Source organism: Diorhabda sublineata, chromosome 8 (genome assembly GCF_026230105.1).
Source record: "Diorhabda sublineata isolate icDioSubl1.1 chromosome 8, icDioSubl1.1, whole genome shotgun sequence".
NCBI classification, from domain to species: Eukaryota; Metazoa; Arthropoda; class Insecta; order Coleoptera; family Chrysomelidae; genus Diorhabda; species Diorhabda sublineata.
In genome coordinates this window covers 18,936,499-18,961,247 of record NC_079481.1, presented here as the reverse complement: position 1 = coordinate 18,961,247, position 24,749 = coordinate 18,936,499, and the positions used below count along the sequence as shown (strand labels likewise).

The following is a 24,749-nucleotide window of genomic DNA, read 5'->3' as shown; positions in this document are numbered from 1 at the left end:
AGCTTAACAAAACGTGGCAACAGGCAAATGCACAAGATTTTATTTTGAAAGAATACTTTTGATACAGAGCTATATATTGTAATACGGCCATGTTTATGAACGGCTAAATTTTAAGTAGTATCCCTACTGAGTAACTAATTTGGAGAAAGGATTGAAAATTGAATGTTTATGAGCTGGTAAATCTTAATAGTATCCTTATATTTCTAAATGTTCTTGATATTAGGTCTCTTCTGTTTCAAAATTTGTTTTTTAATAATAATCTTTTAAAATAAAGATGAATATCGACAAGAACATTTAAAAACAAACATATTAAAAGGTCTAAGAAATAAGAAATTAATATTTATATATATTCTATTGTAAACAGTGTAGAGAAATAATTAAAAAATTGAATGTATACAGTGGTAAGTTTTAGGTAGTGTTCATATGCAATATAGAAAAGTTCTGATCATTAAACAAATAATTACTGAGGTAAAAAGTGAATTACGTCAATTTTGCTTACTAAGAAATTCAATTCATGTTGTTATACAGTATACAAGGATGTAAGTTACGTGATCGAATTACCTAAGGCAGCTTCACAGAACCTTTGAGCTCATCCACAGTTATCACACTGGTGACAGCGATAATGAAAAAATTGTTGCAAAAATTATCAATTATTACACTGTTGACAGCACCATTTATTACTGTACCTTGTACTGTCAGTTTGGTGCCAAAACATACAACAATTAATTTATTAGAAAAGTATAGTATTGCGTATTATTGTTTTCTGCCAGTCATTTTACGAATTTGGTTGTTAAAAAACTAATCAATAGCAAAAATTTGAAAGTTTACCAGCATAAGTTTTAAAATTCAAAATTATTAAATGAATATGATTACAATGAAATTGAACCTAACGACAGTAACACTATCAAGAGTGATTATTATGTGAAAAATAAGTTTGATTCACAGAGAATCGAGTGAATTTCATGCCATTAAAGCTGCCTAGCAGGAAACCGAACATTGAGGTCTTCAAACATCAACAAAATGATTAAATGAAAAGTAACGTTAACACAGGAAATTGTTAATTAAAACTTGCTATAACTATTAGCTAAAACAAAACAAAACCAATGTTGACAGCAAGTTTATTTTTAGTTTTTATAAAGTTTAGTTTATATAAAATATATAATTATGTAATACTTTGAGTAATTTCAATATTTAAACATTATAATTTCATAATAATCATCTTACAATATAGTCCGACTATAAATAACAACTTTGTTGGAAACCTTTGACAAAACCTTGAAGAATTTGTTCAAAGATCAAACATAGAAATAGAAAGACTTTATAAAAACTATTCTTCCTTTATGGTCAATGATCATTACTTTTTGTCATACGTTTTGGACCTCTATTTGGTGGACCTTTGGGCCTGGCGAATTGGGGTCTATGTAATGTGTTGGTTGGATGGAGCTCATCATATAAATATTTTTCTATTAGTTCATCTCCTGAATCAATCTCCAACTGAAAAAGTTATTATTTCATCAATATTTTATTTTTTAGACAATTTAATATATTTTTTTTGAATAATTGTTTTTATTTTGTTTTACTTTATCAAATATAGTGTTTCTTGAAAAATATTTTCCATTATTTCGGTCAATTTTGGCATTATATCAAAATATTATTTGGCATAGTTATATGGAATCAACACATTTCTAATACACCTTAAATATATATTTTTTCAAAGTATGGATAAATTTTCATCTTAATAGAATACCAGCTAAAAAATTGATATATTAAGCAATCTGTCAAATTGTATTCAGTATGGCAAAAACAGATCTTTCCAGTATAGATAATCGTTCTTTCAAGATGTAGCTTCGTTTTGCTGTAGGTTATAGAAGTCGTTTCGATACAAAAAATGAACAATAAATTTTTCACAATCAAAAACGAAGTAGTAGAAATATAAAGGAAACTTTGGATTTTTTACTGGTGAGTACATTCATTTACATTTCTGAATAATACGTATAGTCATTTCCAATATTTCATTGGACCATGCATATAATGAATGAGAAGGACATGTGTTTCCACTTTCAAAAACTGAACTTACTATGGCTCATTGATAAATTGAATTATTGAACAGAATATTTATGAATTAATGTAACTTGCTAATATTCCCATTTCTGTTCAGCTCCAAAAAAATTATTAATTCTAGTTTTTTTAAATAATTCAAGCCATCTGTATAATTTGATATCATATATGTGCACCGTTATTCCAAAATAACTTGTTAACATATTTTTAAAATTTATCTACATCCTATAATCAAATTCAGTTTTTCAGAATCTATTAAATTTCAAACACAAATGTTAAGACCACATAATTTCAATTTTATTTGTTCTACAGTTATTGCTAATGTTTGACAAAATAATTAAAAGTAACAAATAACTTCTTATTTAATTAGATGTTCAAATGATCTATTATAAAAACATGATATGTAATTAAACAATTGCTGATTTGTTATTTGACAGGCTGTTATCAGTAATCTATTCTTCAGTCCATCAAGTTTGGTCTTATACTATAGTGCTGTGGGTGGCTAACTACTTTAGTGTGCCCCTTCTTCAATAAATCTGTTTTAGAAAACTTCATTTAAATAATTTTGAAAAGAAACACGAAAATGTGGTAATGCAACATCCTGCTGAAACCAAATGTCGTTAAAATGTTACATGCATTTCTTATTGTCGTAAAAGTCACGGTTTTTTTACAAATCACTCATTATCTCATCATAAGAACCGTTATTATTTCCTGTTCAATCAATATTCTAAAGTTTCAAAAATTAGCATCAGTATTATTACGAACAAGCTCACGAAATGGGTCCTTAAGCCGGCCTTGTGCAGGTACAATTGAATTTTAAAATTTGGCGAGTTCGCGCGGCGCTTTCCATCTGTTTTTTTTTTTATAAAAGTATTTATTTTAAATGTGTGTGTGTGTGTGTGTGTGTGTGTGTGTGTGTGTGTGTGTGTGTGTGTGTGTGTGTGTGTGTATGTGTATGTGTGTGTGAGTGAACGCAAATTGCTTGAAGCAAGTCCATCGGCCACAGAATTATTCGATGATACTAGTTAAAAATTAATTTTAGTATCTTTGATAAAATTTACCAACAGATCCAAAGTCCGTCAGCTATCCACGCTCAAAAAGTGTGTGAGATTCAGAGGTAGGGAGTAGTTTTGTTTAACAAGTAACGGCAACAAATTGTTTGTTTTATGAATCCGAAAAAAATGTGATTGAAGATCAACACAAGAATTATCATCGCAGGTACAGACTGATGATTGTATAATACCTAGCCTGGCAAGATGGGCGGGATATCTCCCATGACCAGTCTTCATTCTAAGGATACTTGCTGAGTAAAATTTCGAAGTTGTATATTTAAATATATAGTTCGGGGGTGAGGGTAAAGTAAGATAAATTTGAAAATAGGTGTTATTTGAGGATCGTGAGGCAGTATCCCAGTGTTTCTGCCAGGATACGTACATTTTATGAATTTATCGCATCTCTTCCTGTATATACGTTACAAAAAACTCCATTTAGTACTGAATCTTTTGCTAATCGTTTAGCTGTTTCATTACCACGTATTCCAATATGTCCTTTAACACAAATGAAGGTAATACTCAAATTTAATAATATAGTTTTGATGTCACATAAAATAGGACATCTCATTCTTTCAAGATGGGTTTCTTTTATGGCACACAGTGCTGATCTAGAGTCAGATAAAATCACACCCCCATCTTTTTTATTTGATTTCAATCAGGAAAGACCCTGTAAGATAGCATAGAGCTCCGCAGTATATATGCTAGAAATATCGGGTAACTTGATTCGTATAAATTGTTTTGTATTTTGAATGTACACTGCACATCCAACTCCAACCCTCGTCTTAGATCCATCAGTATATATTATGGTCTAATTTGTAGAAAAGTCTATTTATTTATTTCTTATGTTTATGTAGTGCAGTGAGTGAGCAAATTATTGTAAGTGTATTGTATAGTGTGTAAATAAATCAAGAACGTAAGAGGCAGTGTTTATTAATTCACCCCACGAATAGAAAGAATGTAAATAAATACGAAAAACGTTACATTGATGTCAGGTGTGGAGTACTGTAAATAAATAGTGACATAAACATGGCCAAGAGACTAAGTCATCTGAAAGTGACGGAACTGAAAGCCAAACTGGAGAATCTTGAGCAGGAAACATCCGACAAGAAGAGTGAATTTATAAAAAGACTCAAATCCGTCACTTAGGGATAGGCTAATATTGACGAGAAAGTTTCAACAATGAAAAATAATATTACGGCTAATATCGACGAGACGATTTCGACCATGAAGAGTGACATATCCTAATAGAAGAAAAGGAGATCGAGCATACAATATACAAGCACCACTCAAAACAGATGAGATCGGCAGTTACGTTCAACGGTAAGACGAGTTGGACCATTTACGTTAAACAGTTTGAGGTAGCCGCTAGAGTGAATAATTGACCATTGCACTCCGAGGAGACGCCATGTATGTACTCCAGACGATAACTCTTGAAGAGACTCACAACTTCGAACAGCTGGAGAAGAGATTGGACATGGTCAGGTGCATCTAGAACACCTATACCAATCGCATCTGTAGAACCGAAAGCAGATACGCGACTAAACTCTTCAAGAGAACGAAGTAGACATTGCCCGACTTGTCAGATTTGCTTATCCATCAGCACCAGAAAACATGATGGAATATTTGGGCATCCAGGCACTCATTGATGGCCTGCGCGATCACGGTATGCAGAGGACGCTTCGATTAACCCATCCGAAAACCTTAGTAGATGCCCTGACTTCTGCTATAACCTAACCAAATGTTCAATTTGATCAAAGGTATGGTTGAAAAGAAGCCAAGAAAGATTCGATGCTGGAATTGTGGAGAGCTAGGGCATGTACAAAGTTCGTGTAAGCGTCCCAGAACTCCCGCAAATGGAGAACCACAGGCACAGGAAAACTAGAACGGGTCGGAAGAGGGCAGCACAGACCTAGAATCGTTCTAAAGACCCTCTCATACAGATAGCTTCTCTCAGATGTCGCAATAACAGTGTATATGTGGATGGAGAATAGAAATAGAAAAAAATATACACTGCTGGTTGATACTGGAGCAAGCAACTAGAACCATCATAAGATCTGATTTGATAAGCTCAAAGAAAAAGGTACTACCAATCAGGATTTGACTACGAACCGCCACAAGTAAGAGTGCCGACCTTCATTGAGGAATACAAATACAATTGGCAATTGGTACAGAAAAGTTTACACATAAGGTAATTGTAGCTGAAATTGAAGATTACGTGATTATGGGAATGGGCATAATGAATCTTCATGGTTTCCAATTGGACATTAGGAACAGAACAGAAGTTTATGTAGCGCAATTTTAAATAAATAGTCGTAGTGAAAATATCGAGTAAAAATAATCGCAGAAATTATTTAAGTGACATTTATAAGTAAATTATTATAAGTGTATTGTCTAGTGTATAAATAAATAACGTAAGAGACAGTGTTTATTAAGTCATCCCACGAATAGGAGTGTAAATAAATAAGAAAAATGTTACAGTATACTTCTCATTGATTACAAATGGCTTGAGTTATTTGAGAAACTTTTTTCTCAAAAATTTTATAACCAAAACGTACGAGTAAGTTACTTTATGAACTCATTGAAATCCTCAATATTTAAAACTTAGCAGAAAATTTCATAAACCTCGTAGACGACATAGATTAGCATTAGCTACGTTTTTTACAATAGCACTAATGAGCCTTTAGCCACATTGTTTCATTATAGGAAAGTATAAAATGATATTACTTGGCCAGAAAAATTTACTTCCCTGGTTATAGGTCGTATCATATAGGCATTTTTTTGTTCATGTTCAATATACCAACCTTCTTTGCTATTTCTAATCCTAAACTGGATACAGTATCTGTAAAAGGATTTTTACAGCTAGAATACAACATCCTCTCTTTAATTGGACAGCTATATCCTGGCATTGAATATATAAACACTAAAAAAGAAAATCCCCAATTAGTTAATTATAAGGTGGATTTTTTATTGCAACACTTCATATAAGAAATGTTGAGTGAAATAGTTGATTAAATACATAGGGCACAATATTCGTAATATAAATGCGTCAGATAACATTAAATGTAATTTTTTCATAATTTTTTGTAATATCTAATTTAATGAAGGACATTTTACTTAGAAAAGACGAAAAGAAAAATAATATATTATTCACACTCGACCTTAAAGATGCAGACTATGATCCCCTTGAAATTAAAAACATTGTAGATAGAATTCAAAATGGATCGGAAAAAATATTACAAATATGGAGATTGCAAGAGTACGCAATTGGAGTAAAAAAATGAGGATGGAGAAAAACGAACAAAAGAGTATGGCAGGATAAACATGGGTCAGATGCCCCTCGTTAGTTATGTTGATGTTGATAGAATTTGAGAGAAAATATTTTTTTCTTTTACAACATAAAATTTTACTATGATTTTTTTGCAAACATTAGATGCGCTAAAGCAGTATTATACAAAAGTCTTTCCAGTGATATCATAAATTAAAAATTTTCAAACACAAGACTTTTACGTAGTTTAAGAGACACTAGACTCACTTTTTTTACGAATGAACGTCACTATACTTCCTAGCATATATTTTTTTCAAAATCTTTGAGAGGGTAGAACAGTATTAAAAAAATTATAACTAATTATATGAGATAGGAGGGATATAAAAACGAAATGGGTCTTTAAGAAAAAATTTTCATTTAAAAATTTTTACATTTATATTTATTTTGATCTATCATAGTGAAACTATGCAAGTACTATTTTCATTTTTTGAAATGTTTTGAAAATATATTTGACAAATATAATATATCATATGGTATTAATAATAATATAATAAACAAAAACAATCATTTTCACTATCTTCTTAAATTGAGACTGTAATATTGTCTATTTTAAATAATTGAAAGCGTTTTTCAGCTGAACCAAGAATACGGGATTGATACATAGTGTGGTGGGAGGCCATGAATAAGAAGAAATATGCGGAAAAACTCGCTAAGGTGCAAAGGCTAGCCATAAGCATAACAGGAGCACAAAGAAGCGCACCACAAGCCGCACTGGATGTGCGCTGAATCTGAAACCACTGGATCTGCACATAAAAGGATTAGCAGCTAAAAGTGCCCTCAGACTGAGGGAAACTGGGCTGTGGAAACAATCCATCTATGGGAGATAGAGAATATGGCGGATACAGTAGGCAAAGGTGTGTTGAAACAACGCACCGTCTATACTATCGCCAGACTGACCTTTGATATAGAACTGAACATCCTCATACCAACGAGAGAAGACTGGGAAAGGAACCCAGGAACAGTAAGTACCTCGATCTTCACGGACGGGTCCATAAAGGGCGAACGGACGGGAGCGGGAGTATACTCTGAAGTTCTGGGAATAAGGGAATTCTTGATGTTTAGAAATGGCTGCAACATACTGTAGGCCGAGCTGCGGGAAATAGAACGAGCCGCGGAACTAATCCGAAGCAGAGATGAAACGGTGCGTGATATCACAATCTACACGGATAGCCAAGCGACTCTGAGATCACTATCGTCTACGGCAGTGAGATCTAGGTCAGTGGTGAGCTGTCGCGAAGCCCTGTCATGGATTCGTGACCGAAAGGTTAGACTCTGCTGGATACCTGGACACAACAATCAAATGGCAGACAAACTAGCCAAATCGGGAACGACCAGGAGCGGTGACGAAGCAGTGGGCTTGCCACTACCACCGATCAAATTACTGAGAGACATAGTAGATAGAACATTAGAGGGAGAGCACTGCAAGAGATGGAGTAATAGAGAAGACTGTGTCATCTCACGCTACTTGTGGTTGGTGCTACAGAAGAGGAAGACAACAGAACTGCTAGGCTATAGGAAAGCCTCTATCCGAAGGGTAGTAGCAGTGATTACCGATCACTGCAGGAAAATGGGTATCAGAACCGACGATCTCTGTGAAGAGGAAGAAACAATAAAACACCTAATGTGTCACTGCACAGCATTGGCGTCGAAACGACTACAATGCATGGGAAGTGAAATATTGGAATGTTTGGAAGTAGCAGCGAAGCTGGGTGTTAAGGACCTGAATCACTTCATTGCAAACTGGAAAAACTTGGAAAGGGGGCAAGGACCTGGCAACGGAAGAAATAGGGAAGGGGAGTGAAATAGTGCTGACTGAAAAGTCAGCAAGGGCATCACTATGGGCCTAAGGCATCCGAGTGAATCTCGGCTGAAAAGTGAAAACTCTACTATTAACTCTAATATTTGGAAAAAAATCCGAACAGCTCTTATCAGATGAATTAATTGCTACAATTAGCTTCGCCTTGATTCAAGTGTACATCTGTTTCTAAAAATTGTTCACTTCAAGTCCATGTATGAGAATATTCTTTCAACAAAGACATTTGAAAGAGGTATGCTTAGACAAAAAGAAACAATCTTAAATATATTTGGTAGATCGGCAGTGCTGTTCTCAATTAACATCTTCTACCTAGAACCAACATCGATTTCTTTCTGTTCTATTAAATATTTAAGAACGTCCCTTACAATGGAAAATTCCTGATACATATTTCCAACTACTATGTCATTTTCAATATGAAGCTGATCCATAATTCTAGTTAAATCATCAAAATTCAAATCGTGGTTTAAGCTCATTGGTCTTATGATGTAGAATGGGTTTTACTCAGAAAAATCAAACCATTTTATTAAATAATTAATAGCAGTTTGAAGGAAATCATTCAGCTCATTTGTCATGGCTAGCCGCTTGCTATCACTGAGCTTCTTTAGAGTTTTTGATTCAAAGGATCTATAAAACTTATCATTTACCCTGCTTTCTAGCAGCTTGACCAATTTAACGATTAAATCATAAATTTCACCCTCTGTTGTTCCTTCATTTTGCAGTTTTTTGCTGGCAGCTTCAAAGACCACGGACACATAATGTACTGATAAAGTGTAAAACTATTGTAAGTTCATTTAGTTCAATACTTTCAATAGAGTTGTCTTCTAAAGAAAATAAAACATTTTTCAATGTTTTTGGGAGATTGTTCTTTTCTGAAAAGAAATATGCCATTAAAGCCGTCCAGTTTCTAATAATTCTATCAACAGCAGTTGCCAAACTTAACCACCTTGTGATAATATACCTAAGCAGATCCTTATAGATGTACTCTTCAACAATATATTCAAATAAGTCTTTCAAAGAATCTCGCCTAACAGCAGATGAATAAAAATACATTTTTAGAACTACTGCTTCAATATCAACTTCTAACGTGCCAATAGCATTGCGGAAATCATTATGAATATCATCGCAAAAGCAGCCTGCTTTTAACAAGTTTGGATTTTCATCTTTCAACAAAGTGGATGTTGACCAGTTCTTACCCATGTTTGCATTTGTATTAACAGCAGAAAAAGCTGAAACTTAGTTTAAACTTGTGTATGTTTCTGTAAAATCAAGCAGTTTGGTGCAAATGCCCTTTTCTTCAGTGAAATATTGCACGCACACTGGATGGAACTTCCTATTTCTTTTATTCGATGAGTCTGTTACAGAAAGAGAAAAGCAACTGTCCCTAATAATTTTGTAAACATTGGGTACATATTTTACAATAGCTTCTGCTTTAGTTCTTCCAAAAGAAACTTGTGAGGCCACTTTTGAGTCATCATTTAGTTTAGGTAAAAGCTTGTGACTAAATCCATTGACATATAAGATAAATTATGTTTAAGTGTATGAAATACAGAGGTTAACACTGCCAAAGACATCCTGTCACTATCAGGAGATGTTTTAGTAGCAAAAAAAATTTCTTATCGAAGAACCGGAAGCAACTGTGACTTTATTTATTTTGTGTTCTTCGCCTTGTGAATGTTGAGTAAATCACTACGGCCTCCATGAACGATAGAAAAATCTATTGCAATATTTGCATGAGGACTTGTGAACATTACTTGTACATGGTTTAAGCGACTCTTCTTGTTTAATCCACTCCTCTCTGAATACGCACAACCTTTTCTTTGGCATATTTTCAGTGCTACAACTTTTTCTTTTTTTTCCATGATTCATTGTATGTATGAAGAGCAGAAGTACTGATAGCCTACATTTACTATTGTAAGTAATAAATTCTCTTAGCTAATTGGAGAAATATTCTACTGTGCGACGTTAATTCGGACATTCATAAAAATAACAAGTTATTCCATCACAATCGTTCCTACGTTAAATATATTTAACAAAACATATGACTGTCGTGTTATATATCGTGATCTCACGTGTAGTTTTCAAATGTTCGATTGGTCTTTAACGAAATTTAAGCTTAGCGTATCGTCGGAGTTAAATATTTCAGCTAGATAGGCGATTGCTTGGTTGTATTGATATGATCCAGTAAATAATAATTTTATTTGAGTTTCATCGAGTGCCATCTTCGGAAGAAGGTTGGCGACCATCATGACAATTTGTATTTTATTCACAGCTGCTCTAAACAATTGGTTTGATGTGCAGTTAAACCACTCCCTTAAGTTTCGCAGCCGTGATATTCTTCGCCATCCTATACCTCTCTTTCCCTCTATGCTTCCCTGCATAATCAATCTCTGGAATTCGAATCTTTGTTTTTTCATTACATGACCGAAGTACTCTAATTTGCGGACTTTTATGGTAGTCAATAATTTGCTTTGTGTTGCCATTTTGCGTAAAACTTTATCATTTGTAATTCTATCTGTCCATGATATTCGTAGTATTCTTTTCAATATCCACATTTCAAAGGCTTCCAGTTTTTTCATTTTTGCCTTGTTTAAAGTAGTTGCTTCCATTCCGTACAGAAGGATCGAGTCTATATAACATTTTATCATTCACTTTCGCAATTTCAATTATTACTTTTATCTGTTTAGTGCTACCATTTCTCTAATTAATCCAAGTCCCTAGATATTTGCATTTCTGTACTTGTACAATGTGGTTATTTCCAATTTGTAACTGTGCATTCTGATTTTGCATTTTCGAGAAGTACATGTATTAAGTTTTATTTAAATTCATGTGTAGCTCATATTACTTGCTGCCCCTTTTTACCTTTTCTGTAATTCTTTGAAGGTCTTCTATATTCTCTGCTATTAAGACAGTGTCGTCAGCATTTCTTATGTTATTAACTCCAGGATTTTCATAGAATCGATTATTTTAATGAAAACTGACTATTTTCAGTAACGAGTTTTCCAAACCGGTTGATTTCCACTCCTGGGAACTGTAAGACCTTGAAGTTGGTGGAGTGGCTCAGTAACTTTCTCTCTTCTTGTGCCGTCTTGACGGACTGGTGGATTAAGTGTAGTACGCTGATGCAATGACAATTTCTTGTTCTCCCGGCGTACGACACTCCGGAGGATTGAGGAGGGTGGTTTAGTGGGTGAGAGTCCCACACAAACTCACCGCATTTGGACCCGCCCGCTGTGAAGAAGGCATTAGCTTCCACCCCACCTCTGGGCAAAAAAAACCGGTTGATTAAAAGTGCTGCGAGTTTATATAAGGTTCTAATTTTATGAATCATTTTATTGTCAAATCTATGATCTCAAAGTCGATTTTTTTGTTTTATCACACTCTACTATCCAACGAAGTTTCATAGCAAAACGTAATGTTTTTAGTTCATTTCCATATTTATTGCCATGCATAATTGCTGCAGAAAGGATAAGTGATTTTCCAATTGTATGGGTTTTTATTTTTCCTATTAGATAAGACACTTCTAAAGAAACTCGTAATGCTTTCTGATGTTTGAAAACATCATTTCGAATCACACTGAAAAGTTAAAGAAAAATTTTTTTGAGAAGATTGGAGGATTTTCCTAAAAACGAACTTGGTTGGATTCAAGATCCATTTTCCTACGACATATGCAGTTCAACTCTTCAAATTAGTTAGAAAGAGCAATTGATAGATTTAATTAGCGATTTTACTCTTTGAAATAAATTTACGACTCAGCCTTGCCAAAAACTGGCTAACCGTCAAAAAGCAATATCGCGTTTTAAGCCAGAATGCCATCAGGATTTTAATAAAATTTGCATTAACGTATTTATGTAAATCTAGTTTCAATAAAAACTAAATACAGCTTTCGTTTAACCTTGAAGATGATATGCGGATTGCAATTAGCAACATATATCCAAACATTGATGAGATAATTGTAAACTTGCAGCCACATACATCTTATCAAAGGCCAATTTACTGATTTTTTTGTTATACGAAAAGTATTTTTTTTTAATTATAAAACAAATTAATATGAGTTAGATATGATGAGAAAAATTTTCTCTACAAAAGGGGTCGCAGTGAAATAGTGTAGCCATATAGACCATATTCAAATAAAAACAGACCCAGATATCTAATCACAGATCAATCACGCTTTCAATAGACGGAGAGAATGATAATCCCATGTAATTGGGTACAAAGGCAGGGAAAACTGAAAAATTCAATATAAATATTTTTTTATTTATTATATTAGTAGTTCAAGTAATAACATACTGCAAAGCTATTGACAATGTACTAACTGTTAGTTCCTAAAAGTGTGCACCATATGGAAATATTTTTTATTGTCCATTTGTCAGAAACTTTTTTTTTTTATTACAAAATTCACATCAACCGTATACTGGTTATTAGCGATTTAGTAAAGATTGTGATTTTATCTATGAATATTTGTTAAATTAAATTTTTGATAGAGATCTGTTTAAGGTAATTTTTAAGGTAAATAATATTGTATTTTTGTCCTAAAATTTCACGTATTGTTCCGAGTGGTAGATTTGATGATGATCTTTCTGAGTTAAGACATGGATATTCTGCGATTATGTGTTTTATAGTCAATTTGCAATTGCAGTTACTACATGTTGGTTCAGGTTTCGCATCAAATAAGTAGCTATGCGTCAGTCGCGTATAGCCTAGACGCAGACGTGTTAGAAGAATTTCATCTCTGCGATTTTTCGGTAGATTGACCAAGGTTTTACTGAGTCTTTCACTTCACGAAGTTTATGTGTGGATGTTGACCATTTGTTTTCCCATTCATTAAACACTTTACGCTTTAGGATTGTAGTAGTTAAAAAGTTCGCGCACTCCGCACTATCACTAATTACAGCTTCCTTAGCAGTCAGGTCTGCCTCTTCGTTTCCTTTTATTCCAATGTGTGAGGGGATCCAACAGAATACTATTTTTTGTGTATTGCAGTTGTTGCTTGATTTTTATTAATAATGGATTTGTGGTGTGAATTTTTTGAAGACTTTGGATTGAGCTAAGAGAGTCTGTGAGTATGACATGATTAGGCTCGTTTGATGAAGCGGCGAAGTGGGTAGCTCGATATATTGCGTATAATTCAGCAGTGAAAGTGGATAGGGTTTGAGGAGCTTTTATCATATATTTGGAAGTTGGTGTAATGATTGCGATCCCCGTACCATCTTGAGATATTAATGCGTCTGTGTAAATATGTAAAAAGTTTTTGTACTTATTGAGTATGTTATTTAAGTGTCCTTCGATTAGCTTATGGTTGGTGTGGTGTTTGTCGAAAGAGGTGAGATGGGTAATGAATTTGGTGCTTTCTATTGTCCATGGCGGAGTTTGAGAAGATTCAATAGGAATATTCAGGAATAAAGAAATTTAATTCGCTTAGATATGATCGAATTCTAGCATAGAAAGGTTTGGGGGTTCTGGGTTTATTTGCAAAAAGATTTGGGAATGTCTTGGAGAAGCATTTTTGGAGGGTCGGATTGGAAGGATTGGATTTTAGTTTGGCTGCATATGTAAGGCTCAAATATATTCTTCTGTCTCCCAAGGATGATTCCCCTGATTCGCAGTACAGACTTTCCACTGGTGTTGTTTTGAATGCACCTGTTATTAAACGTAAGGCTGAATTGTGAAAAGTGTCGAGTTTTTTCAGAAGCGATTTGTTTGCTGTTGAATATACAATTAACCCATAATCTAGTTTCGATCGAATAAGTGTTCGGTACAATGTTAGTAATGTTTGTCGATCTGCACCCCATTCTTTGTTCGTTAGCGTTTTCAGTAAGTTCAGTCGTTTGTTGCAAACTAGGAGAAGATTTCTAATATGATAGTTCTATCTTAGTGTGTGGTCGAATAGTATACCGAGAAATTTTATTGATGTTTCCATTTTTATGTCTTCATTATAAAGTTTCAGTACCGGTGCAGTTGGTATGTTCTTTTGTCTTGAGAAAAGAATATAGCGAGTCTTTGTAGTTGAAAAAGTAAAACCAGTTTTTTGTGACTTTTTCTAACTTATGGATAAAAGCCTGACTTTGAGAGAAGAGGTTTTTAATATTTTTAATATTTAATATATAATTTCCTTTACATTAAACAACCAAGTCATCTGCGTATAGTCGAGCTTTCACTGGTAACTTTCAGTTTTTCAGGATGTCGTTGATTGCGATGATAAAGAGTGTGGGACTTATGATTGATCCTTGGGGTATACCATTATTAAAATATGTTTCTTCGGAGGTGGTGCCGTTGGTTTTAACTTTAAATGTTCGATTTCTCAAGAAGTTTTTGGTAAAATCCAGGTAGTGACCATGTATGTTGAATTTTTTTGATGTAATCATGCCTTGCAGTGTCAAAAGCTCGGTTAATGTCAAAGAAAATAGCTAGACAGCTGTTTTTTTATGGCAAATGCTAAATGGATCAGATGAACCGTAGACATTTTCAAAAAGGTCAGATATCTGGTTGTGGTCCAATATGAAAGGAGGATTCTGTTCTGAAATGACTTTTCCAATTGGTTCCATGAGAATTTCTGTAGAGATGTCTGGTTTATTTTTAGGTTTTTTACTTGGCCTATTTGGTTTGGGGAAAGAAGGTTTCTTGGGGTTCTCTGGCACAATTCCTTTTGTTTGAGGAGGAGGCGTAATTATTTGCTCGTAGTTGCGTTTGGTGCTGTTTTGCGGAATTTCTTTTATTTTTATGGGGGGTACATTCTGAGAGTGAGGTGTTATAGGGGTTTCTGATGGGATCTTGGTGTGTGCTTGTGGAGCATTGGCTTCGGTATTTTGGGGCTGCTGGGAAGGTTGGGTGGGGTTTTGTGGTAGTTCAGTTATTTAGGGTTCTTCATAAGTTTGTAATTGTGAGTTTTTACAGTTTGCTGCAGTATGACCTGGTTTTTTGCATGTAAAACATAGTAGACGGTCTTGGGATAGGTAAATTCTGTAGCTGGTGTTCTCGTGTGTAATCATTAGACAGTCGGGTATTTGGATTGTGGATGGTGAAATAAAGATTTGTCTTCTGAAGCTGTAGATGTGGTTATGATCCGGAATTGTGGAGTTAATTTTGAGGAAAGACATTGGTGAGAGTGTATTGAAACCTATTTTGTTAAGTTCATCGATTAGAGCTGAGTGTTGTGTGGTGGGGCATACGTTTGAGAGTATTAATCTTTTGGAAGGTGTTATAAGCTTTCGGGCTTGGATCGAAGTGTTGTTGATAATGATCAGCCCTTTATGAAAGGCCATGAAGCGGTCTACAGTATCTTCATTTACGAGGTACATGCACATTCTATTGTTTGACAGCCTCGATGTGAATAGTATATTTTTTGGACTGATTAGTTCTCCAAGTGATATCAGGTAATCTTGAATTTTCAGGTTATCAACAGCTGGAAAAACAATTGCTTGATGTTTTGTAGGAAATTGCGGTTGACTAAGTATAAATGAGTATGTTTTTGTAGGTTTTATATTCTGTGAGCTTCTGTAGTCAGAAGTACCAACATTTGTATTTTGCATCATTTATTTTAGAAATATTTCCGCTTTGATTCGAGAGTGCGGATCTGTTTTGGCACAGGCCCCTTCATATCAAGTTGATAAGGGCTGATTTGTTTTTTTGCGAATTCTTCTTCCAAACCAGTGCGGTGTAAAATTGATAGCACAGTGTGTACAAATTCACTGTTTTAGTATGAATGTATGAGATTCTACTTAGAGTAATATGTCTCTGAGTTAAGAACACTTCTAAAAGATTATATCTATAGTTTCATAGATTTTAGGACTGTGATAACTATCGAAAAAGAGTTATTTTTATAAGAACTGACACTTTCACTGTTAACGTTACGGTTGCCAGAGCCGGACTCGTCAGAAACTTTTGTTTTCCTCAAAAATTGAGGAAAACTGGAATTTGAGTAGTCAAAATTCCAATTTTAGAATGTATACATTAGAAATGTTAATTAAATATAAATTACTCTTATTTTCGACATTAAAAATTTATTTAGAAAATTCTTTTAGAATTAGAAATATTATTTATATTAATTTCAGCCACCTACGTAAAAACTTTTGGCACAATTTTTCAATGTTCTAGTCTCATCAAGAGTACTAGTGTCTTATATACATCTTAGGCGATTCCTAACATACAAAATTTTAACGAAAAAATGGGTCTAATTTTATCATCGACACTATTATATTGACGTTTGTTGAAATTGTTTGAATGTTTATTAGTTTTTTAGGCAAATTTGCTATTTTATTTAAGTATGTCATCATAATTTTCAGAATGGATTAATATAATAAAATAATTAAATACATAAATTGATTAATATTAAATATGGATCTGCAATTTTATAATCACTTTAATCATGTTATTACACTAAAGGAAAGTCTCAATGTAGGCATATATTAAATTGAAAGGAAAACCAAATTTAAAAAAAGGAAATTGGACGTGAATAATCAATAGGAATATTTAAATTTCTACATTTTATTCTTCCATTTCCAAACATTTAATTATTTGCATAGAAAAATCTTTATCGACATTTTTTAAAGCGTCAGTGACTGTTAAATATATCTTACCAAAATTCTCCATATAATCACCTTCATGGGTATGCTTGAATTTATATAAATGATACCTTCCACTATCAATAGGAACTTTAGAAGGCAATTTTTGTAAAGTAATATTTTCTGCGCATACTAAGTGAATAATTTCTTCTTCGATGTCTGAAAATATAATTAAAATATTTTTAATTCAAAAAATTATTTGGAATTTGAAATATGGTTTTTAGAATTCGATTATTCTTGTACCAGAACACTAGTTGTAGTGTACTTATTTATGGTGTTATTGTTCAGTAAAAATGAGAAAATTTAATACTACGATTATTATTTTTTATTAAATTTCACTCAACCTAAAGGTTGCAGATAACTCATTGATACTGCACATAAATTTTAGTACCACTGGGTGAAGTTACGTAATTACATAATTCAAAAAGATAGTTTATTTGATTTCCTTCTGTTCTAAAATTAGGTTTTTTATAATTTTTGAAATAAATATGAAAATTTTACATTTCGACTACTTTCAATATGATATGAGACTGTCAGTTTGCGTAATTTTATCAATCAATAGATCACCTACATCATGAATGTCAAAATAAAATCAAAATAGTAATCTGGTCTAACAAGAAAAAAGAATTTTTGGTTAATTCATACATTTCAAATATGTAGCAGTAATCAATTAAATTATTTGTAGTTATTTTTACAAAATGGAGTTATAAATTTTACTTAAACTATTTAGGTCTTTTTTTAACATTTATAGCTTTTTTGTTCTTATGAATGTGAACCATTTCTAAAAATTCTCCTTTTAGTGTATTATTCCGTTCCAATCATTTTAAAAATTTTATAATTGAATTTATTGATGACTTTTTAGTCTATTTTCTAAATACTGAGATGTCTGCCTTATATAGGCAGTACAAGACACTTGATATTAATATTACTTCTTTTGTTTTTTTTGGTGTTTTAGATTTTAGTTAAGTGAAATATATGGATAATGTATTATTTCCTTTATGACTTACACTAATATATTTATTGAAATAATTCGATATATGTTGGGAAAGTCCTCGTACATATGATAAGGAGAAATTATTTATGTTTTGATGTTTTATTCCTCAATTGATTGTATTATCTGCTTATCCTTTTCTTGAATATGGTGTTTAGCGTTTTTTAAGGATAATTATTTTCTTTCAATGTAGTTTTTGATTTTTTAATATTTAAGCATCTAAATTCAGTATTTGATAGTTGATATAGATCTATCAGCCAAACTTATTATCACTGATCTTTTTTGTGATATAGGATGACACGAATTGAAGTTTAAATATCTTGAAGATCAAGTTGGTTTCATAAAACACTCTGTACTTATGTTATTGTTAATTTTATGTAACGTGAGTTTGCTTGAGACAGCTTCCTCAAGATCTTCTGTTATTAATTGTGCTATAACACTTGATATGGATGGATGGATCCCATAGCACAGATTTGTTAAAACAGATTTCTATTTTAATTTATTTTTATTTTGATATTCATGATGTAGGATCTATTGATTCATATAAATATGCCAATTGTCAGTATCAAATAATATTTTAATAAAGACTAATTTTAAAACAGAAGAGACCTAAAATCACATCCAGTTATTTTGATACCTGAAATGGATGTGCAGAAGTGTTAAGTGTCACATTGTGGTTCGAATACGTAAGGATATTAATATTTACTAATTTATATTTTATCTATAGTCCTATATTATTTATATGAAAGGAAAGTATTGGTTAATTATTTAAGATCAGTTTTATAGGCAACATAATAGGTAGTTTAAAATATATCCAAAGCATTTCAGCTGTTTAAAAAAAGATGACAAAGGTTTGTTAGTTAGTAAAGGGTACGGTGCCATGCCTCCCGTAAGGTATTTTTTATTCTTGTTAATATTCAAACTAAATGCACTTGTTGGATACTCCACTGATAACTTTTGGTTTATACCACAAGCACCACTTCAATAAAGCGTTCCAACACGGCATAATAGATGTACTTATAAGATGTTGCCAATAAGAGTCTATATAACTATCTTTAATAATATTTGTAGTCATTGTAGATCAAATGTCACAAACCCCACCTACTCCCACTGAGTTGAAAGTACAAATACCTATTAGAGTATATGTACGAAGAAGACAGCTTTTCAAAGACTCTGGTAAGTTTTTTTCAATTTGATTTTTATTTTGATATTCATGATGAAGGTGATCTATTAATTAATATAATTATTCAGATTGTCAATATCAAATCATATTTTGATAAAGACTAAAGCAGATCAAAATTTCAAATTTTTCCATATTATTTTAATTGCATTCAATTATTTTGTCTATAACTTCTTCGTTCACACCTTTTCATATTACTGGAGAAAAGAGGGAATTTATTACATTATTTATGCAATTCCAACAAAGTTTTTTTACAGTTTTTGGGCACGCAATTGCGCAACTTTATGTTGTCGCCTCGCTGCCGGCGCTTTAGTCTTGACGATAAACTCCTTTCACTCACTATTTATAAATGGAGTGCAAGAACATTAAATAGAGTACCTTTTTTCCCAGGTTTCAGTTCCCGAATTTTTGAACACTTGAAGTCTTCCTTTGGCAAACTACAGAAGGAGTACAGGAACTGCAATACAATTTGCTGACCATGCTCTCGTATTTATAGCCAAGGGCGTGTGAGCCTCCTGGAAGCAGCTAGTGTTTTACCAAAACACAACTCCAATAGTCTACTTGTCCCATTGCATTGAAAGTGTTATTGGGCAGTTACAAGCTATAGGACTTGTAATATGTGATCAAGGGTCTACAAATGTAGCTGCCATCAATAGTTTTAAAAAAAGGAAATTTGAAGGTCTAATACTGTTTATAATAGGGTAACAGGAGATTGTCCACATTTATGACCCTTCTCATTTATTGGAGGGTATCCAGAACGGCTTCCTAAGTAAGGACATTTGCTTTTCAATGGACGGCGGTAATCGCGGTCTCATAGTCGTAGTCTCATATTTTTCAATTCTACATTATCGCTCAGCAGTAAGGAATTTTTGTGCCATGTTTCAAGCTAACTGATGATCACCTTTCATATTCCAGAATCAGAAAAATGAAGGTGAAACATGCTTCACAGGTGTTCAGTTACACCCTTGTTAGCGCTATACACACAAGGGCGGGTTCATTAAACCTGAAGAAGTTGACACTGCTCTCCTATTGTTCTTTGATAGTGTTAACGGGATCTCCTCCTGGAAAACCGTTACGTCGTGTAGTAAGTAAATCATCTAGCCATAAAGCTTTTTGACTATCATCTCTTCCTGTAATCTCCTCAATGTCAAGCATTGCAGACATAAAACATCCAACCCGTTCCCAAACCCCTTCCTTAAACAATTGGATTTCCACTGTCTTTCCTCTATCTGTGAAAAAAATAACTTTCCTTTATGGAGTATTTTTCACCGAGATACTTAAATCAAGATCCGGTGGAAAAATTTATCTCATAGATAAAAAGTCATGCACATGGATACCAATTGTTCCATGTTTATTAACGCTTATAAGGTGCTTATAGTCAATGGATTGAGTTCTACTCACAGTGATGTGCCAAATTGCAACAAAGATGTATCAACAGGGCTGTTAGGATCGTTTAAGCGATTGCTTTAAGAAGAGGAAATAGAATGTCCTGAGGTTGAAGGTAGCATTTCCTCAAACACTGTGCCAAATGTGCTAGTGTAGGATTTTGCCTCCTACGTTGCCGGGGCGGTAACGAAACGCTTTCTTCGAAAGTATCCATGCACTTTCTGTAAGGAACTTCTGTAGTCCTCATCACAAGAATTACCTGAACACTTGCGATTACAGCAGTATGAGGGACACCATCTTGTTAATCCTTAGTAATAACATTTGTCATCAATCAAATAACAATTGAAATAATAGAAATACTTCCCAGTATTCATAAATATAGTTTAAAAAAATAGTTTTAGAATAATTAAGGGGTAAAAATAATGAATTTCCTCTTTGCGATAATTATAATACGTTTGAAATGCAAACTGACTTGTTAAATATTATATTAAATATAGTTTTATTCAATTATGTAAAAAAATTAATAGAATTTTGAAAGGTGTAGATGAAAGATTAAATTATGGTGATCTCTTGTAAAGTGGTAGTTTCATGATAATTATGTATTTATCTAATGCACTATCGCCTTATTGAACACCTGAAGATGTTAGACTTGGCGAAAAATGCAGCCTGCAGATTGTGTTGCGCAGAGAACGAAACCTCTATCCACATTGTCTCGAAACTCCAAAGCACTACACCTGGGACATATGAAATAGAGGACGAAGATATCTGGCAGCTAGAGCCATCCCACGATAATTTAAGTCGTGATTTATATGATATTCTAATATATACCAGGATATATTGAAAAATTCTTAGCCTACTATAGAACTAAACAAAATTTCAATGTCAAAATATTTTATTACTCAACATATTCTCCTCTTAATTCTTAATCCTCTTAATTCTTAGTTCTAGTAATTCAAATCCTAAATCAAGAATTTTTTGCATGGCAACATGAGATTTGTATGCAGGGGCGTTGTCCTGCAAAAACAAAACACATTTGTATAGCTTTCCGCGTCTTTTCTTTTTAATTTTTCCCGTAGAGTGGTCAGTAATGTCGAATAGTACTCTCCAGTTATTGTTCTACCCTTATCCAAAAAATCAATCATGATTACTCCATGGCAATCCCAAAAAACTGAAGCAAAAACTTTTCCAGCAGATTTTTGGACACGAAACTTCTTAGGTCTAGGAGAACCAGAATGTCGCCATTCCATCGATTGTTGCTTTGTTTCTGGATCGTAGAAATGTACCCAAGTCTCATCTATAGTAACAATTCTGTTTAAGAAGTCTACATCGTTTTCAAATCGAGCACAGATCTAACGCGATGCTTTTACCCTTGCGCGCTTTTGGTCAACATGCAAACATTTGGGGATCCATTTTGCAGCAATTTTTTTCATGTCCAAATTGACGTGAACTATATGATGAACGCATTCGTATGAAATATTCAGTGCTTCAGATATCCGTTTTAGCCCAATTCGACGGTCTGATAAAATTATGTCATGATATTTTCGGGGACTGACACAGAAACTGGCCTTCCCGATTGGTCATCATCTTCAATAGAAAATTTACCTCTTTTGAAGCTTGCAGTCAAATTTTTCACGGTCACATACGAAGGACATTGATCACCAAGGGTATTTAGCATATCTTCGTAAACCTGCTTACCTCTTAACCGTTTTAAATAGAGGTACTTTATGATGGCTCGATACTTCAATTTTTCGATTTGCACAATTTCGGTGGACATCTTTTTTCTTTCAATTTATTGCATAAGTCTTTACTTTTTTGACGTCAAACTTTACACTGACACTTCTAATAAGTTATTGTTCGTTGCTATGGTAACGCATGGAACTGGTCTAGGCTAACTAGATATCAATACATCCTCGTACGTACGTAGATGCTTTTATCTATACGTTCATTTTGTATTTTTTCGAATGTAATAAAAAACTGTCTTTGTTCCATTTATGAAGCCCCATATTCCCCATAATTAAAAATGAAAGCATATTTAAGACCAACTTTCGTCCAGTTATTTTTTGAAACAATTTAATGAAGTTGTATCAACCAAAACGTTGACTTCTGACCGGGTCTCAAGCCCGGACGAGGGTTGTTAAACCACCCTGATGAAACGTAATAAAGTCGAAATTAGCCAGTGGTTACAAACCCCTCCGTGCAACTGCAAGCAATTGGGGATGTTAATATCGACAAAGCGTCAATTAAAATCACACTCTTCTCCTTCGAAGAACGGCAGAATATATTTTTGAAACATTAAATTTCTATATTATTACGGAGGTGAATAGTGGGAATCGTTTATTTTGTTTTAAAATTAGTTTTTTTCATAATTTTTGAAAGACAGATAAAAATTTGACAAATCGACTACTTTCAGTCTTAATAAAAATAATCATTTGTCACCTGGAAGCATGAAAAATTAATAATATGGAGTATACATTAATCAAGTGGAAAGAAGCATCAAAAGAAAATGGAAATAATTATAAATCACGTTTACATGGTATAAAAAACTTGAGCATACCACCACTATCATATCCCAGATGTTAGATATTACATAAGTCATTGGTTCAATAGAACCTTCATTAGGAAACTTTTTCATTCTTTGATAAGACACAGACAATTCATACAAGATTTTTCACTTAACATAGGAAATTTTTTACTAATTTAGAGAGAAACTGATAAGTACGCATTATCAACAAATTTTCTAATAGCATATGATTGAGAGTATCTGATAATATCATCTATGTCATTTTCAAGAAAAGATGAACTAGGATTTATTAAATATCAATGTAATCTAAATACCAAAAAACGGAAATTGATAAAATATTTTCCTTACCTATCCTAAATTGTAAATAGTCATATAATCCTCTCACCATATCTAATATAGCTTGTTTAGCTGGCTCCGTTATTGGAAAAACTACACCTCCAAGAGTCTGTTGCTTTGTATCAACGCTAATATCCGTATTAACTTCAGTTCTTTTGAGTTCTTGTAATTCTTCTTCCCTCATTGATAAAGGAGCTGGAGCTGCGGCCGATTTTTTATATTTTATGTAGCCATTCAGAGTAATATCAGCCTAAAATTTATGTGAATCATTTTGTGAATATTGAAGAATAAAATATATGGCTTAATTAAGAGAAATTTCTAATATTTACAGACTACAGTAGTATGACCAATCTGAATTTATAAAAACATGATAGATGCTGCAAAACGCAATGTCATTTTGAATAGCATGAATTCATAATCCATAGAATGATCTTCATCGAAAACGTGAGAGGTAAGCAACCATCTGGGTATAATTTCCTGTAACTTTTGTGAGAGTTTAGCCAATTGGTAAGCGACCTCTTAGATTAAACATTCTATTTTTTATCACAATTTAAACAGGAAATTTCATAAACTATGTTAGTCAATTTATTACTTGGTTTTTTATCATTTATTTTAGTAAAAATAGATTAAATATTGAATATTCGACTGTAAGCAATGTTGTTTAATATTCTGGAAAGTTCAGGAGTAACTGATTTTATATAAGGTAAAGGTTCAAAAATAGTTAGGATACTGTTTACCAAAAATTCATGAACCTACATTATCAGTTAGAACAATTTAGTATCAATACATACTCCGATTGGACCTATTACTGTTTTCTTAACTGAAATTTTGACAAAATCTTATGACCAAGATTCCTTGACAATTAATGAAATATTTAATGATATGATATTCAACAGAATTATGTTCTCTAAGTTTTAGATGTAATCACTTCTTAGTAATGTTCACTTCAATATATGTCTAACAGCTCTACGGCACAGGACAGCACAAGTGGTAATAATTGGAAACTTAATAATACACTCTATAAAAATTAATAACATTCATTTTTAATAACACAAATTTTTCTTGCAAGAAAAATTAGCAACAATCATTTGGAACACCAATGAGCTTTTCAATATCTCCTAATCGAATAGATTATGTTATGGATTATATATTGAACGGTATTACATCTTTTTTACCATTCAAGCTATTCTTCATCGAAAACTATGTAGATGAAATAGTTTTATCCCTTCCATATGATGGAATTGATAATTTACTATTTTACTTCAATAGTTTTGATCCTCATATACAATTTACTATAGGAGAATTCTGAACAATCATCACCTTTTCATGGCACCAAATTTATTAGAAACGAAGAAAATAAAATTTTAATCGACTGGTATAGGAAACAAATAAGTTTGCAAAAATGCGCATTCTTCATATTTTTTGAAACGAATTCTATATAACAAATCTTTGGAACACCAAAGGGCTCTTCAATATCCTCTATATTAGCAGATAATGTTATGGATTATATTTTGGATTTTGTAATA

At 32.9% G+C, this 24,749-nt stretch overlaps 1 protein-coding gene across 1 annotated transcript in view; it reads right to left on the bottom strand.

The window, feature by feature from the left end:
• Positions 1–1,104: 1,104 nt before the first annotated feature.
• The window catches only part of LOC130447740 (twinfilin), a 40,894-nt gene continuing 17,249 nt past the window's right edge, over positions 1,105–24,749 (bottom strand). The window contains exons 5-8 of the mRNA XM_056784721.1: positions 23,236–23,473; positions 16,825–16,968; positions 5,912–6,030; positions 1,105–1,494 (exon numbers count right to left, since the gene is read on the bottom strand). Coding sequence (XP_056640699.1) covers positions 1,345–1,494; positions 5,912–6,030; positions 16,825–16,968; positions 23,236–23,473 — 651 coding nt within the window. The 3' untranslated portion in view covers positions 1,105–1,344. The remainder of the gene's footprint in view (positions 1,495–5,911; positions 6,031–16,824; positions 16,969–23,235; positions 23,474–24,749) is intronic.